Source organism: Protopterus annectens, chromosome 16.part0 (genome assembly GCF_019279795.1).
Source record: "Protopterus annectens isolate FY-2018-M chromosome 16.part0, PAN1.0, whole genome shotgun sequence".
NCBI classification, from domain to species: domain Eukaryota; kingdom Metazoa; phylum Chordata; order Ceratodontiformes; family Protopteridae; genus Protopterus; species Protopterus annectens.
In genome coordinates, this window is record NC_056750.1 from 443,813,912 (window position 1) to 443,830,832 (window position 16,921).

At 38.0% G+C, this 16,921-nt stretch overlaps 1 protein-coding gene across 4 annotated transcripts in view; it reads left to right on the plus strand.

Annotated features, from left to right (window-relative positions):
• Positions 1–16,921, plus strand: part of DENND1A (DENN domain containing 1A) — a 4,751,104-nt gene that overhangs the window by 4,492,850 nt on the left and 241,333 nt on the right. For 2 of the 4 annotated variants that reach the window (XM_044058260.1, XM_044058262.1), the window contains exon 20: positions 4,889–4,948. The exons of the other annotated variants lie outside the window; for them this stretch is intronic. In XM_044058260.1, coding sequence (XP_043914195.1) covers positions 4,889–4,948 — 60 coding nt within the window. The remainder of the gene's footprint in view (positions 1–4,888; positions 4,949–16,921) is intronic. 4 annotated transcript variants of the gene reach the window in all.

Genomic DNA, 16,921 nt, shown 5'->3' on the forward strand with positions numbered 1-16,921 from the left:
CATCTGAGCTACCAGCAACTCAAGCATATGGGACCTCAGTTAAACATCTGATCTCTGTTAAGCTTGTGCATAGCATTGTATGACTGTGTGTAGTTTACTGTCTCAGCTACTTAATAGCACAGATTGGTAGGACGTTCATTGGTTAATTTTTTCTTGAATGATACCTAAATACACTGAGAATATCTGTACCTTTGACATTTCTGATAAGACTCAAGGCCTGGAAAAACTACAAGCATGACTGGGGACTCCCAGCTGGTTATTTTTCCCACCCAACTCCCATTCCTTGGTCTACTTTTTAAACTTGGTGATTTTAAGCTGCCCACCCTTACTGTGAATTGAGCTTTATAAGCTCCTCCCTTTCTACAGTGCTGTTTATATATTTAATTATTTACTTGCCTTTCCCTGTGCTTATTTTGAAAAAGTCCATTTTGCCTCACATTGTCTGTTCTACTGATTTACTTTATCTGAATTCATTATCTATCTAGCTGTTGGATAAAGTAGTATTTTTACTCTCTAACAACCTCTCTTTTAATTTATTTATTTTTTACATCAAGAGGACAATGGATTTTACATGTAGTGGCAGTGGGTGGTAGCCTGGTCTGTATAGGTTGGGGAAACGCACTACAGATTTCTGCATGTAGTTGTTTTATTGGCTGGAGGGCTTATTAATCAGCTTATATTGCTTTTAGTGCCTTTATAAATTCTGCTCACTTGAGTAGCTCTTGGCTCATTTCTACAAAGTGAAGTACTTCAATTGACTAATCACATTTTTATGAGCTGTTTAAGTAAAGTACACTGCTGTTATCCTGAATTGGTTATTGCCTTTCCTTAAGTTTAAGTTTGTTTGTGGTGGCATTTCACTGTAGACACACTTTTACTGTGCTTTTACATTAGGACTGTGATTATTTATCTAGTGGCAGTATATGTTTACCAGGTCTATCTGATTTGGGAAGAATACAGAAGGATTCTAAGTGTATAGTCCTTTTATTGGCCATAGAGCTCAATAGTCAGATTTCTGCATTTCCAGTGCTGGTATAAATTCATCACATTTGCACAGAGCTGCTCTGTGTGCCAGTCCCCTGTACAGATGCAAACATCTGGAAACATTGCTTATTTTCATTATACTGTGATAGTTTACTGTGCTATTTATTGTGTTTTTGCACTTCTTTATAGTTTTAATTTGCATTTTCAAACTGCTGTAACAGCTGACTTTCTGCACTGAAATATATTGTATCTAGTGTTTCTTGGTTAGTATTAGGCATCTGTTTGATGTTCCTTAAAACTTGGGCTCCAAACCAGTTATTTACTTGAAGTTACTAGAATCACTCACCATCCCATCAATACCATATTCATGGATAATTTTAACTACTTCTCCATTAATTGGCAGGCATAGATGACTGCTAACATGCAGGCCCAACGATTTCTTGACTTTGTAAATTCAAATGCCCTGGAGCAGCTAGTCTGCACTCCTACTAGAGGAACAAATACCCTGAATCTGATACTCAGAAATACGGGAGAGTGCTTTACCCCCTACTGTAATGTCCTCACTAGTAAGATCAGATCACAAAGTGGTCTCCCTTGAAATAAAGATAAAACTACTCCCTCTACCTAACCCTAAAAACTTTAAGAACTTCTGTTAGGTAAATTATTCCCTATTAATGGATGGCATTTCCAAGCTCCATCAAATCCAGAAAATGCAGAAACCTTTACAGAGGCATACACAAAAAACCTGCATGACCACATAAACAACTGTTTAGAAACGGCACTATCAGACCAAAATAAACCCAGGTCAAGCCTCAGAAACAAGCCACCCTGGTGAACCCCTGGTATTTATAAGTTGTGCAACAAAAGAAAAAAAATTCCCGTCAAGAAGTAAGAGGGAATGTGCACAGCAGAGCAAAAAGTCCCTCATTTGTCTAAACAAGTGATTTAGGGAACTAGTGAAATTTCTGAAAGCAGACTTTGAGGTAAAAATAGTCTCCAGAGCTAAGTATAACTATAAGGCATTTTTCAGTTATGTCCACAATCTTAGGGGCAATATCCACAAATGAGTGGAATTAGGTATATTATGGTATCACCTGTGCTCAGCCGGAAGATATAACAAATCTGCTAGCCAACAAATTCATCTCGGATTTCACCTCCCCATCACCCCCAGTTCTCCCCCAGGAAATATCTTCCACTACTCCACTGCCAGTTATCGCCAAAGAAGAGGTTGCCATTGCCCTCTGTAAAGCTAAAAATATGGCCTCAATGGGGACTTGGCAGTATACCAGGTTGCCTCTTAAACAGCTTAAATCAGGACTTATCAGGCCCATTATGATATCTATTTAACCACAACTTGTGGACTGGTTTTGTCACGATAAAGTAGAGGGTAATGACAGTTAACCCTCTGCATAAACGGGACCATCTACTGACCCAGGAAGTTACAGACCCATAAGTTTGACTAGTCCTGTATGTAAGGCCATGGAAAGAATAGTCATGGATCTGATAAATAATGACATAGGAAACCTCCAAATACTGTACCCAACCCATTGTACCCAGCCCATTTCAGCTTTGTCAAGGGCAGGTTATGCCTACTTAATCTCATGGATTTCTTTGAGAAAGTCAGTAAGGCCATGGATGAGGTAAAACAGTACATACCGCCTACCACTACCTGGTCAAGGCATTTGATGCAATTCTCCACTCAGGTATTTTAAATAAGCACACAAAACTGGTCATAAATTCCTATGTCACCAGATGGATAGCCAGTTGGCTCATGGATAAGACATGTGGTTAAAGTGGGTGAATCCAGATCCAGCAGGAGGCCAGTTACTAATGATGTGCCACAGGGCTCAGTGCTGAGATGACTACTGTTCGGAATATACTTCTCTGAAGTCAAGGCTAATGTGGAGGGCCTCTGGATGACAAAGTTTACTGATGACTGCAAACCTGGGACACTTATTGAATCCCCCAGTGATGTAGATACCCTTCAGGAGGGTCTAGATCAGATGAGCAATTGGTATCAGAACCATGGCCTAACACTAAATGTGAAAACATGCATTATCATACCCTTTGGGAAGTCAAATACCCCTGCAAATTACAGCATCAATACCACACTCCTAAGAGTAAACTCAAAGGTGAGAGAACTAGGTACACAGATGGATAATAGCCTGAACTTTGACCGCCATATGTCCACAGTGGTGAGGAAGTCCTTCTGTGTGGCACAACTTATAAGTAAAGGTATGGCTTCCAGATCCAAGGAAATTATAGTCCCACTGTACTGAGCCCAAACTGGATGAGTAATCAAGTACAATGTTTCATTTGGAATTTACTTGACTAGGTATTTACAGTAGCTGGAGTGACCTCAGAGGTTCCTCACAAAGAAACTAGCATGTCCTATGTAGATAGACTAAAAGCCCTGCCCCTCTACTCTGTCTCCTACTGACTAATAAGGTGTGATCTATGCCTGACCTTCAAGGCCCTCACAAATCCAAAGCCTGGATGTAGCTGTTACACATCTGCAAGTCAAATAGCAGGAGGATCACCTGATCTAGGGATCTAAACTTAGTCATAGACTCAAACAAAACATGCTGGAGAGACAAGATATGTGTCTCAGAGATTGCCCATTCATTGAAACAGGTTTCCTATTCACATTAAGCAGAGCCATTCCCTGGCCCTCTTCAAACACGGTTTGGATCAATGGACGGGGATTCACAAATTCACACCTGAGGTAGTGCCTATGTCTCTTATGGGCAGGAGCAGTCTGTAAAATACAGAAGGCAGAGGCACAAATCCATGCCATCTTCTTGCCTCTAGGGTCATATGCTGGGTAAAATCAGGTTATATTGGCTAGGCTTTTAAGGGTTGTTAAGCCATTAGCCTAGTAATCTGCTATGAACTTATGAACATTCCACTGAGTTGTTCATTCAGCTAAGCAATTCATTTTTAATTTGATTTAGCACTGCAGGGAATTTTGATAACTATGCATCACTAAATTGTAAAGCAGTGTAATTTATCTATGTGTTCCACTTATTGTTTTGTGTGTTATCTTTTGATTCTTCAGCACCATTGAGCTTTCTTCATTATGTCATATCTTGTCTTTTTGGACAAGTACTTGGGTTCACTTAGTATTGCATGGGAATACCTGCTCCATTCAAAGCACTGTCTCAAAACATCTGTCTCACTTTCTGTTTGCCAAATTCAGGTAGCTGCATTGCTTTATAGTTCTTAAGTCTTTTACTACTATACATAGTAGATGTAGTCATTTATACTTTTTGCTGCAAGCTGTTTGTACTTCATGCTTTGCCAGTCCCATTAAGTTAGGAGTATATAGGTATTGGTCATCTTCGGCCCATTATTGTTTATTCCTATATTTTCCTTTCTGAGGAACGGGTCATCCTGTCATCATTCTGAATGAGTTGAGTTGTACAGTGATGTGGGACATCAGGAACAGGAAGAGGACTGCTGTAGCTTACAGATTAATCAAAAAGCTTTTTGTCTGCCCAGATACATAAGGATACTTGCATAGATGATACAGGTGAGTAGCTTTGTTCACTGTACCAATGCGACTGGAGACTATGCCTTACCACTTGAAGCCATAATTATCAGCTTGTGAATATTTTTAGGTCTGCATACCCATTCATCATCCTAAATACTTTTTTTTATAATGTAGAATTTGTTGTATCTATTGTATTAGTATTACCTCTGATGTTCATATCTTTCTGCTTAAAGCCATCTTAAATGTTTTCATTTCAAGCTTTTAGCATTCCATTTAATTTGATGTATGTTTATTCAAACATAGAAAGGAGCAAACAAATATGTATGCAGGTCTAATTTAAAGGTAGTTGCGCAATATAAAAATTTTTTGGTGTAAGTTGTACTGATGTCTTAAGTTTTCACTTTGATACAGCATGAAAGAGCTCCACCTCCTCGACCTCCTCCTCCAAAACTACAACGTTCCATTAGGCCAGTGAGTAGCTGGGAGCTTTCATTCACTGTCACAGCTTAACACTGCCTGTGTTCTCACTCACTACTACTAAACCTGTTTTTGCATTATACTGGGGTTACTACTAAGCCTTATGTTTCTGTATTGTGAACTATACGGCTGCAGCAAGAAAACTGGAGAATTCCTATTAACTTTTTGTAGTATAGAAATGGAATGTGTGTTTTTTTTCACATTGCTCCAGATTAGGTGTACTTATGTAATAAGGCATGAAAGGATGTGTGGGGTTGGCAACAAAACCATTATTCGCTGGATGAATCAAAACACGGGAAAACACTGAGTGTTTTGACCTCCTTCAGTGATATTGAAGTGTGTCACCCAGCTTTTCAGTGCCTTATTGCTATTATACAATGGCACATAATTATAGTAACTTTTTGTTAACTTTTGCTGATATGGATACCGTAATTTTATTATGCAGTGTCATTACTTTGCCTTAAGCTCTGTAACAAATCCAATTACACAAATATGCATAGCCATTGTATAACACTGTTGCTTAACAGTTTACTAAAAGTCTGCCTTCTTTATTACTGCTTAATCTTATAGCATGAGTATTACTATGACAAGGTTTTGAAAACTTGTACAGAAAATGTTAAAACAAGTTAATTAAAGAGTACTGTTATTATTCCATTAAAATAATAATCTAATTATTTTCATGTATACCAGACTCACCACTCATATATATTTCAAATCCAGGGGAATAAAATTAAAGTGTAATAAGTACAATATGAAAGTCTTAGGCAGCACCAAACAGTAAATGTGGTTTTGCTTTCTGAAATTTTCCCTGCACCATTGTGCAGTGATACTTACAATGTTATAGGCTGCTTGCCAGTGCAGACCTGTTTCAAAAGTAGAAGCTCCACGAGGTGCCCATTACACTATTCATGCTCATTGTTAAATTCCTATAGTTTGTAGCATTTGGTTTATATGCAAGTTTTCAAAAACATTGTCTGCTGTAAAACTTGTGACTTGTGTTTTTTTTTTTTTTTTTTTATTTGCTAAAACTGGGTCGACTGCAGTTTGTGTAGCTGTTTGCTTTTCTTTCAGTGCATGCAGGTGGTGATGTGACTTGCGTGTTGGGGTTTGTTGAACTACAGCATTTTGTTACAACTTTCAAAATGTTTTTGCTATTTAGAGTGGTAACAAATTTGCAAAATTTTGTGTTGTACTTAGTGAAAGATGCATACCTCCCTTTTTATTTCAAAAAATATCTACCATCTTTTCAGTAATATTTGTAGTCATTGAAATCACCCGCATTGAACAGTTTGTATTCTCTGTGTATTTTTCCAACAAGAAAATAACAGTGGTGTGTCTGACTTCGACATGTGATCCAGGATGAGTAAAAGACATAATCTGTCCCAACAACAAGTTCTGTTGATGTCACAGACCAGGTTGAGGCCGCATGTGTGGGTTACTCGAGTGGAGCTTGACTTGCGCATATGCAGCAGTCTCATCAAGGCGGGGTCCGAGATTGCCTTGTATGCCAGAGGTCACCTCTGAGGAGTCTGTATGAAACAAATTAGTGGGATAGGGCCTTTACCCTATCTGTGTATAGTAGATTTTTGAGGCCCTGGATTCTCCTGGTGAGGAAACTCTGTGGTCTCTCCAGCTGCTGCATGTGCTTTGTGAGGTACATGCCGAATGGGGGCAATGTACTCAATAATGGGCCTTATAAGGGAGGAATACAGGGATGTTATGATCTCCTTGTCCTTGGATGAGATACCCTTACTTATGAGGTGGGCCATGTTGAAAGCTTTCCATACAATGGAAGCAACATGGTGGTCAGAAGTCAGGTTGCTATCAATATGGGTGCCGAAATCCCTCAGAACTGACTGACTGTGTGCTTAGGACGTTTTTTTGTATTCAGCTTGAGGCCATGTTTCTAGCAACATGAAAAACTAGATCACATATAAACCCATATTTTACCCAGTCTTCTAAACTGAGCTGTTAGATGTGTTATCTTCCCAGACCTCTTAAGAGTTAGGTTGATACAGGAATAGAGGTGGTTGAAAATGGAGAGAGAATGTTATAGACAGAGGGCTACAGTCTGGTAGGCAACAATAAAAATACGGAAGAAACATTGACACATGAAAAATAATATGGTAAAGGAATGAGATAGTTTAAGAAAGTTGCATAGAAGTATAATGCATAGTACTTATTTTCAAAGGAGGAAAGGCTACCATGTCCGGATACTATATATGTGTGGGTTTATTTCCTGTGTGTGTGTGTGTGTATATATATATATATATATATATATATATATATATATATATATACATATACATACATACACACACATATCTATATATATATATATATACATATATATATATATATATATATATATATATATATATGTATGTATGGGTTACCTTCAAGTGATCTATCACTTCATAACAAAAAGGTTCTAAGAAAGTGATCTAATAATAGTTCATCTAATGCTAGCCTATACCACATACCACAATGTAGAACTCTGATAATGAGGAATGCTTACCATTTTGTGATGTTTGGTTAATTTTCAAGCACATTTAAAATAATATTGCAGTCTTCTTTGTCACAATGTGTTGATTTGTACAAACTGGTGGTGCACTTTTAGTGGGATCCCCCCCCCTTTTATTTATTTATTTATTTTTTTACTGTAGTGCAACCATGAAGTTTTTATGTATTACAAGAGATGTAGAGGTGCATGGAGAGAATACACCTTCAAAAAAAAATCATTTTCTTCTGTTTTTTCAAGTTATGCTGAGTTAGAACAAAGCATGTGATACATCAATTTTGTTGAATATTACTTGTCTTTATATAGTGTGCATATTGATTAAATGATACTAACTGTACATAAAGAAATGTGGTAGTGGAATACAGAAATCCAGGAAGTCATGTAAAGAAAGGAGTGCAAGAAAAAAGTGGGAAAATGAAAAGACGGACCAGACTACGAAGGAATAATGTTTGCTAAGAAAGAGGCTAAGTGAAGAGTAGCAAAAGCAAAGAACAAGGCATCAGAGGTACTCTATCAGGTTCTGGAAAATGACTCCAGAGATGGCACAGAGAAAATCTAATGAGTTGCAAGGCAAAAACAGAAATATAAAGAAGATGGCCAGTCACCCTTTATGGGGGTGACCAGCAGCAACATTCTCACCAATCCACAGGACATCAAAGGCAGATGGAAGGAGTATTTCCAGCAGCTTCTGAATGAAGAAAACCCCACAGAAGCTGTACTGCTCCAGAAACAGCCTACAATTAGAGAAGAAGAGGAGCCAACCATAGAACAAGTAAGAACAGCACTAAGGAAGATGAGGTCGGGGAAAGCAGCAGGTCAGATGAGGTCTCAGCAGATATGATCAAGATGGGTGAGATAGGGGAGGTTTGGCTCCTGAGGCTACTCATAGCAGTGTGTAGAGAAAGGTGTAACCCAGATGGCTGGAGAATAAGCATACCAGTGCCTGTGTACAAGGACAAAAGGGGCATCCACAACTGTGGGCAATACAGAGTTATCAAACTCCTGTCACATTGCATGAAAATTCTGGAGAGGGTGGTTGACAAATGAATACACAAAGAAGTAGAAAATAAGATGAGAGATGAGCAGTTCAAGTTCAGAAAAGAATGCAGCACAACTGACCCGATGTTTACAGTGAGACAGATAGAGAAGAAGCTAGAAATGAAGAAAGAGTCCAACTGGGCATTCCTAGACTTGGAGAAAACATATGACAAGGTCCCAAGAAAATTAATTTGAGCAGTCCTGCTGTGGTTCAAAGTCTCAGAAACATTGGTAAAATTAGTGCAGGCTATGTACTTGTTCCCAGTGACACAGGTACAAGCAATGATCAGACTCTCAGAGGGGTCCTGTGGTAGGAGTGGGTGTACATCAAGATTCATCTGTGAGCCCAGTAGTGATGGACTACATTTGCAAACAATCCAGAGGTGGTGGATCAACAAAGCTGCTGTATACAGACAATGAGGCATTACTGACAGGCCATGAGCAAGAACTTAAACAAAGGATAGGGGAATGGAATGATGAAACTGCGTACAGACAAGACAGGTGTCATGGTAGCGAGTGGGAGAAATTGGAAGAAGGTGAGAATTGAGATAGAAGGGAAAATAGAGGAGCAGGTTAACAACTTCACGTATCTGGGAGGGTTGGTTGAGGAGAAGAGAAGTCTGAATGAGGAGGTCAAGTCTAGAATCACAGGGGCTGCAGTCAACTGGTACAGAGTGTCAGGGGCAGTATATAACAGAAGAATACTAAAGAAGCTGAAAAGTAAGGTGTACAAAACAGTGGTGAGACCAGTACTATTGTATGGTACAGAAGTCTGTGCAGTAAGGGTAGTGCAACTGAGGAAGCTGGAGGTGTTGAAGATGACATGTCTGATATGGGTGGTAGGATGCATACTATGAGACAGAATAAGAAGAAATGAAAACATCAGAGCAGAAGCCAAAGTAGCTCCAGTTGCAAAGAAGGTCAAAGAGAACAGATTACAGTGGTTTGTGCATGTATGCAGAAAAGCAGATGGTGATTTGGTGAAGAAGATTTGTGACAAACAAGAAGGTGGCAAGAGAAATGAAAGTGTACAGCAAAGAGATGGATGGAGTCTGTTTGAGAAGACCTGCAAAAGTCAGGCATGACTGTCAAAGAAGGTAGAAGAGTGGCACTGGATGTATATATGTTCATATATACTTAGAGAGAAGGAGGGAGAGAGACAGACAGTTGTGTCTGTGTGTGTGTAATTTGTTGAGGTTGTCTTCAAATCACAATTTGTTGAAGTTAACAGCATGAATTTTACATTGCTAAAAATTGTCATGTTCGGGAATTGACTCTTTAACCCAAAATGTGAGTGGAGTAAAGTCCAATAAAATTGTTCATGATGATTTCATTGTGTCCAAGGAGTGATGTTTTATCCACTTATGTTTTATAAACTGGAACACAAATAACTGAGTCATACTGTGTGTGTGTGACAACATAGTGTGGTCCCATAATGTGTCTAAATGTGAGGTCATAATGAAAATAATTGTAATGTAGAGAATTGTAAAAAGTTTGGATACTAATGTTTCTTTAAGACAGCTGCATTTTTGAATTTGCTATAGTGGCTTCCCACAGGAATTGTTATTAAACAGTTTTTCCATTAAAATGATGTATAAAAGGAGAACAGGGTTGGGACGCTGGCACAACAGGGAGCATTGCTGCCTCACAGTAAGAGGTTCTCTGGTTTAGTTCATGGTTGGAGTGCATACTGTGCAAAGTCTGCATGTACACTCCCTGTGCTCATGTAGGTGTTCTCCAGGTACTCTGATTTCCTCCCACATTCCAAAGACATGCTGTAGGCGGATTGGAGACTCTAAATTGTCTGTAGATGTGAGCGCATGCGCGTGTGATGTGGAAGAAAGACATAGCAGCCTATTTATATTCCCTGTTTACCTTATGAACTTTGCGGATGGCAGTCAGTGTCCACTGGATCATCTAAGAGTCGTCTGCAACTTGTTAGAGAAACAGGGGCTGTGTTAGTCAGAGAAGTCTGGCCTCAATGCAGGCAGATTGTGTGCCTGGTGCACCACTTCTGGCTAGTGTGTTGCAGCAAATGACATTTCCAAATAAAATGAAGTCCTCCTTAAATGATTGTCTTTGAAGTGATTTCATTGAGCATGTACACGTTCTCCTTTTAAAGTTGCAAAAATGTGCACAGTATTTGGAATATGTATAATGTTTTTATTATAACATAGAGGCTTGTGATTGTGTTTCCAGATTTTATGTCCAGATATGGATGCCAATAAGTTCACTTCGGGAATGGAGTTTGAGAGGTGAATCTTGGCATCAGTGTTGAGAACACATAATAAAGGGTTATGAAGGGAGACCTGTTCATAATTCTTTGTTGTACGTGGAGCTTTATCTGCTCCGCGTACTACCAGTTACAAAGAAAAAGAGAAAAAGAGTGTTTTACAAGCTTTCAAAACTTAGTGAGTGCTGTCAGAAAGGCTGTGTAACATGTCTTATGTTAAGGAAGGTGAGAAACAGATTAGTGGTACAGACAGCTGACAGAAAGAAGTTTGTTTTTACTTCTGCTTCTGTCATTGCTTGGCAATATTTAACTGCCTGGTACTGTACCCCAAGGTTAGTAAATGCAGAATTACAATGAATGTAAAGCTAAAACTGGTGACTGCAACAATATTTCCCTACTTATCACACATCCTAAGACACACACAAACAAATGAGAACTTTTAAGTTCTTTTTGTAGTTTGTAATGACTGTTAGGTTGCTGTCAGCTAAAAATTATCCCCTTAATTGGTTGTTCTCCTTAGATAAACCTATTCAGTCTCTTTGGCTCAGTTAAAAAAAACAATTGTTTGGATGAAAAAAAATAATTTTTACCAATGAAATAAATTCCACCAGTGAACTCTTTAGAATTTTGAATTTGTATAGTCTACTTCCAAATGTCTGTGACTTCAAACTGAAGTAAACTGTCAAAAAAATAACAACAGAAGGGAGGATCAAATTGCTCATACTTTGTCATACTGTGTCATATTAAAACAGGAAGCTAATGTGATAATTATTTATGAAGTGATATTCCCTGTCTGTGCAGATATACTCTCCCATTTAAAATTGATTTTTAAGTGGAGGATATATCTGTGCATACAGTAAAATGGTACAAAGTAATATAGTGTGTGGTTTAAAAATGCTGCAAATTTGTAACATGAAATTTAAATTCTACCCAACAATGTATACTGAATAATGATCTTGCCATGGTACAATAGAATTTAAATCAGGCACCAACTGTGAAACTTGCTAATCTCATACATATATTCTTTTTATGCATTATAAACCTGAATCTAGAGCTCCACAACAACAGTTCACCTCCACATTCTTTCTAAGTAAACCTCATTCAGTAATTCAGGATCAGCTCTGTGCTAGATCAGTATAAATATACAACACTCCTATAAAACTAGTGGGAGCTGTCCTGTTGCACCTAATTGTTTTGTTCATGTTAAAATTTCAGTAAAAGACCAAGTATATACAGATAAAATGAGATGATAATCTTTTAAGATAAGTGCACTTGCCAGTTACCAGATGATGCAATAGTGCTAACTATTCAAAGGGGAATGGTGGTTTATTGTGAGAAGAGAGCACTTCAACTGGGTTTAGAGGTATGTTTGTACCCATTACAGTGACTGTTACATCTGTCACCTGCTCTGTCTGTGTAAGGGTTGAACCAAGACTCTGACAGGGCCTGCATCTCCATGAAATTTGTCTCATTTGCTCACTGTAGATTAAAATGCATTATGATTGGGTTGTTCATCACTTTTTTTGTCTTTAAGTTCATACATTGTTTGTATACCTCTTTCTAGGAGCACAGGGCATGATTTTTGTTTGTGAACTGTTGAAGTCATGAACTCTAAGGGATTTCTGAAAACTTTGGAAAGTAGTGGATGCAGTACATTTACATCCCCTTTACACTGATTTTGTTTCAGTCTTATTTTAGACTGCTCAGATTCCATTTTTGAGAAGATGTAACTATTGAGCACAAAAGATGTTTTCTTGAAATTCACATTTTTCCGTCTTGGCAACAAGGCAATTTTCATGAAGTATTTGCAGAAGTGCTTCTAGCAATTTGTCATGCATGGTTGATGCAGTCCCGCAGATCAGAATGCCGTCATTCAGGCTTATCACTCCAGGAGTTTCACGAAGCACTAGTTGGACAATGCGTTAAAAACCTTGCTCAGCTGAAAAAATTCCAGAGTTGAGGCTTTTGTCTTTTCAGGGGCTGATGTGGGCTGCTGATGTTTTGTTTCTGCTAAAAATTCAAGCTGATGATATGTTGGAGCTGCACCTGTGAGATTATGAATCATGTTGTCAAATTTTGGCTGTGTATTTTTCTTTTTTCTTTCTAAAATGTTTTTATTAATTTTATAGCACAATAACTTAACAGTATAATAACAGGAAAATGCAAATAGGTTCATAGGTAGGTAATAGGCTGTTGGTCCTAGGGACCTATATAAGCCTAGCCAAAAAGGTACCCTGGCTTTCGCCACCCAAGAAAGTTATTTTCCAGTGCCCCTGTTAAGCAGAGCCACAGAAGTGAACCCCAGGGTGAATTTCTTATCTCCCATCCAATCATCAAGATTTTTCTTGAAGAGTGCTAATGAGGATCTTTGTTTGATATAGATAGTCAGCTTGTTCCAGAGTATGGGAAATCTCTGGGACAGGAATCTATCCCTCCAGCATGTTCTGTTTATTGCGGTGACAACGTTTAGGTCCCTATTGCGTGTAGCTCAGAGGGATTGGGATTTCTTTAAGTGGAGCATGTCCAACAGCTCTGGGTTTGACATAACTTTGTATGCTAGGCAGAGATCACTTCTGAGCAGGCGATATGTAACGGAGTAAAGCTGGAGTTTTTTGAGACAGTCTGCGTAGGGCATCTGTTTGAGGCTGGTAATCCTCTTTGTGAGATATTTCTGTGGCCTTTCCAGTTGTTGTAGATGTCTTGTGAGGTACATACCAAAAAGGACACTGTATTCTATAATGGGTCTAATGAGTGACGAGTAGAGGGGAACAATGACCTCTTTTTTCCTGGATGAGAAACCTTTTGTGATGAGGTGTGCCACATAGAAGGATTTCCTGACTACTGTGGCAATGTGATTATTAAAGGAGAGACTATTGTCCTCATGTGTCCCAGGGTCTCTTATCACACTTTCAGTGTTAAGTAGACTACCGCCAATGTGGTAGTTCATGGGTACAGAGTTTTTACAAAAAGGGATGACAATGCCCTTTTTGGCATTGAGCTTGAGGCCATGGCTTTGACACGAGGCATCTGTCTCAGTGAGGCCCTTTTGTAGGATGTCCACATCGTTAGGAGTTTCGATTATGGCTCCTAGTTTGCAGTCATTTGCGAACTTCGTTAGCCAAAGACCTTCTGTGTTAGCCTGTATTTCAGAGAAGTAGATACCAAAAAGGAGAGGACCCAGGACTGAACCCTGTGGTACTCCACTTTTCACTGGTCTGAAGTCTGATTTACAATGTCCATAAATAAAAAAGCAACATACATAGGAGAACACTTAATGTTTCTCTAACAGATTAGACATTTTTGTCCAAGCAATTAAAAGATGAGTTATGTTGTTAGTCCTTGCTTTTATAGTAGCAATCTCACTCTTACAAGTGTATTTCACAAAATGAATAAACTCAACTTTAAGGACAGGAGTAAATTGGGATTTCCAATTTTTAGTAACAATTTTGCTTGCTATGCAGAGGCTAGACCGTAGTAAAAATGTTTGTTTTTTACGAATGACTTCAGGAACATTAAAAAGGATAAGGGAGTCAGAAAGTATACAGTTGTCATTCCATAGAGCTTTACAAATATATTTAAACTCTAACCAAAATGGCGTAATTATTTGTACATTATTTGCTAGTCTCTGTGGGTTGAAAAGACATCTGTCTAAAAATTTCCACGCCAGAACAGGGAAGATATATTCCTTCGATGACTGTAAACAAAGTTTTTTTATTTTTTTCTGATAATACTTGTTTATTAACTTCACTTAATTAAACAAATTAGTTCCAAAAGAAACATCTGTTTTGCTAAAATCATTTCTGAGAATTTTATAAGTGATAGATATGTATGAAGTGTTTTTGGGTGAGCTGTTAATTGTTGAGATAAAATCCAAGATTTTTAAGTTACTCTTATTGTATGCTTCTAATGGGTACAAGCTTAGTATGTATAAAGCCCTTACAAGTTTGGATGGCCAGCCAATTGCAATTTTGCAAAGTATATCTGCTGATCAAATAGTTTGTAGAACTTATTTTATTAGCTGGGATAAATTGATTCCACTATAATAGGTCACCCATATTAAATTCTAACATTTTCTGAGTCTTGAAAGATATCAAACATTCATAGGTTCATAGATTCATAGATTAGTACTAAGCTAACTGCTCTTGTGAGCCATTTTAAGCCTAGCCAATTATCCCTTGTGAGATTCAAACCCTGCACCTTGCGTTTGTAAGGCAAACACCTTAACCATTAGGCCACCCTCCCAACCTCATTTGTGTAAGCAGTAGGAAACATAATTATTAAAAAATTCTTAATTAATTGATTAGAAAACATAAGCTTTTTAAACAACAGCAATATTTTTTTTCTTTACATGTGCTTTGTTCAAATGCATATTCACACAGATCCATACTTCATTTGGGTCTTTAATTTTGGGCATTCTCATAAATGGAGGTGCCCACGAGGCAGGAATTTTATGGTAATCCCTTGTTATTCTAGGTAAAACATTTCATATTCCACTTTCGTGCATATGTGAAACAGGGTATTCGAGTGTTGAAGATGATGGCTGGACATCAGTTATAAGATGATCTTCAGGTTTCTATTTCCTTGTTTGATGCCTGGGTACCATTACATGACCTGTCCTGCATTGAGCAGGGTGAGTTGAGAAATGTTTTCTGTGTAGACGGACTGCATTAGTCCTAGCTCTAAGGGATTCTTGTAGCTGACCAGGGAGCCACAGTCAGGCTGCACCATACATAATTATCTGTTATTCTACCAACAACAGATACATGTGACATGTTTCCCTGTAACCAGACAGTACATTCCATATGGCAAACTCTTCCCTTAAGAATGCTTCACTGTGACTCCTAGCTTTAGTTTGTCCTACATACTTTATTTCAGCAGGTTGTCTACAGTTCCAGTGTAATTTAAGATATCTTTAGATTTGTCTGAAATACAGATCCTTGTAAAGATCTTCATGCTGCTTTAGTGCCAAGTAACATGCTATACATCTGAGCTGAAAGAGTAATTACAGGATATAATGGAGTAGAGATTTCTTAATCTTGACTCTTCTCATCTTTGGTCTTGTGATCTGTCTCTCTCTCTCTCTGCTTTATTCTGGCATCAGCTTTACCAGTTGTAGACTTGTTTATATTTTGTGTTTTTGAAAGGCACTGTTGAATAAAGCAGTTACATTTCCAAATGTATATTACATGCTATACCCCTTACTGGAAAGGCTGACTGCCCACCTTGATGGGGAGTTATGCTTTCACAGATGCTACATAATTTATTAGCATTCACTGTGCATTGGGTACTGTTAGTGTGTAGTAATTGCCTCTTTTTCTCATTGCTTGGAATGTCAGCATTGTTTTTCATTTCATGTTTCTTTACCATGTGTGATGCTTGTGATTCAAATATTTTAAATGCCCATTCAAGGTCAAGCTGACATTTGAAGTGTAGGGTTAAATTCCTTAGTGCTTTCAGTCATATTCTCGAAGCTGTGCTGCATTTATTGTTTAAGATTTTATTTTCCTTTTGACCATGAAACATCTGCATATCATAACCAGCTGTCATAATATGGTAGGTTTTCTTTGTTTTTATGATGCCAACTGTTTTGCAACCTAATTTAGTCACCTAGCCTTCCAGCTATCATGTTGGAACACAACAAATAAAAAATGTTTTGAAGGCATTTTGTAGGGGAACAGTACCTTCCTATACTTTTGATGGGTGGGATCAGTCCCCCACCCCTATCTCTGTGTGTAGTACTAAAAAAACCCACACACAGCTCGATAGAGAACCTGAGTTTAATCCACAATAACTTAAAGCACTTTTCGTTTGTCTTCTTGACAAACTTCTTCAGAAGTACATACAAAAACAGAAGTACCAACTTTGTCTAAATGCTCCCACGTAGTTGCGTAACTAATTGTCACACATCGACATGCCCCACAATGTATAAATAAAATTAACATTCAGGTTAAAAATATGCGTGTGTTAAAGTATCACCTTTAACAAGATGTATTATAAATTATTGGTATTACATATAAACACACATAAAAAATGTTTATAAAAACTTTCACTCCCATGTCCAAGTAGTAACAATAATTATATATACATTCAAGACTTTTTGGTTACTATGTAATCCTAAAAGGTTGCATTATGTAAGAAACCGTTGTTTTAAACAATGTATAATAAACTGTAAGTC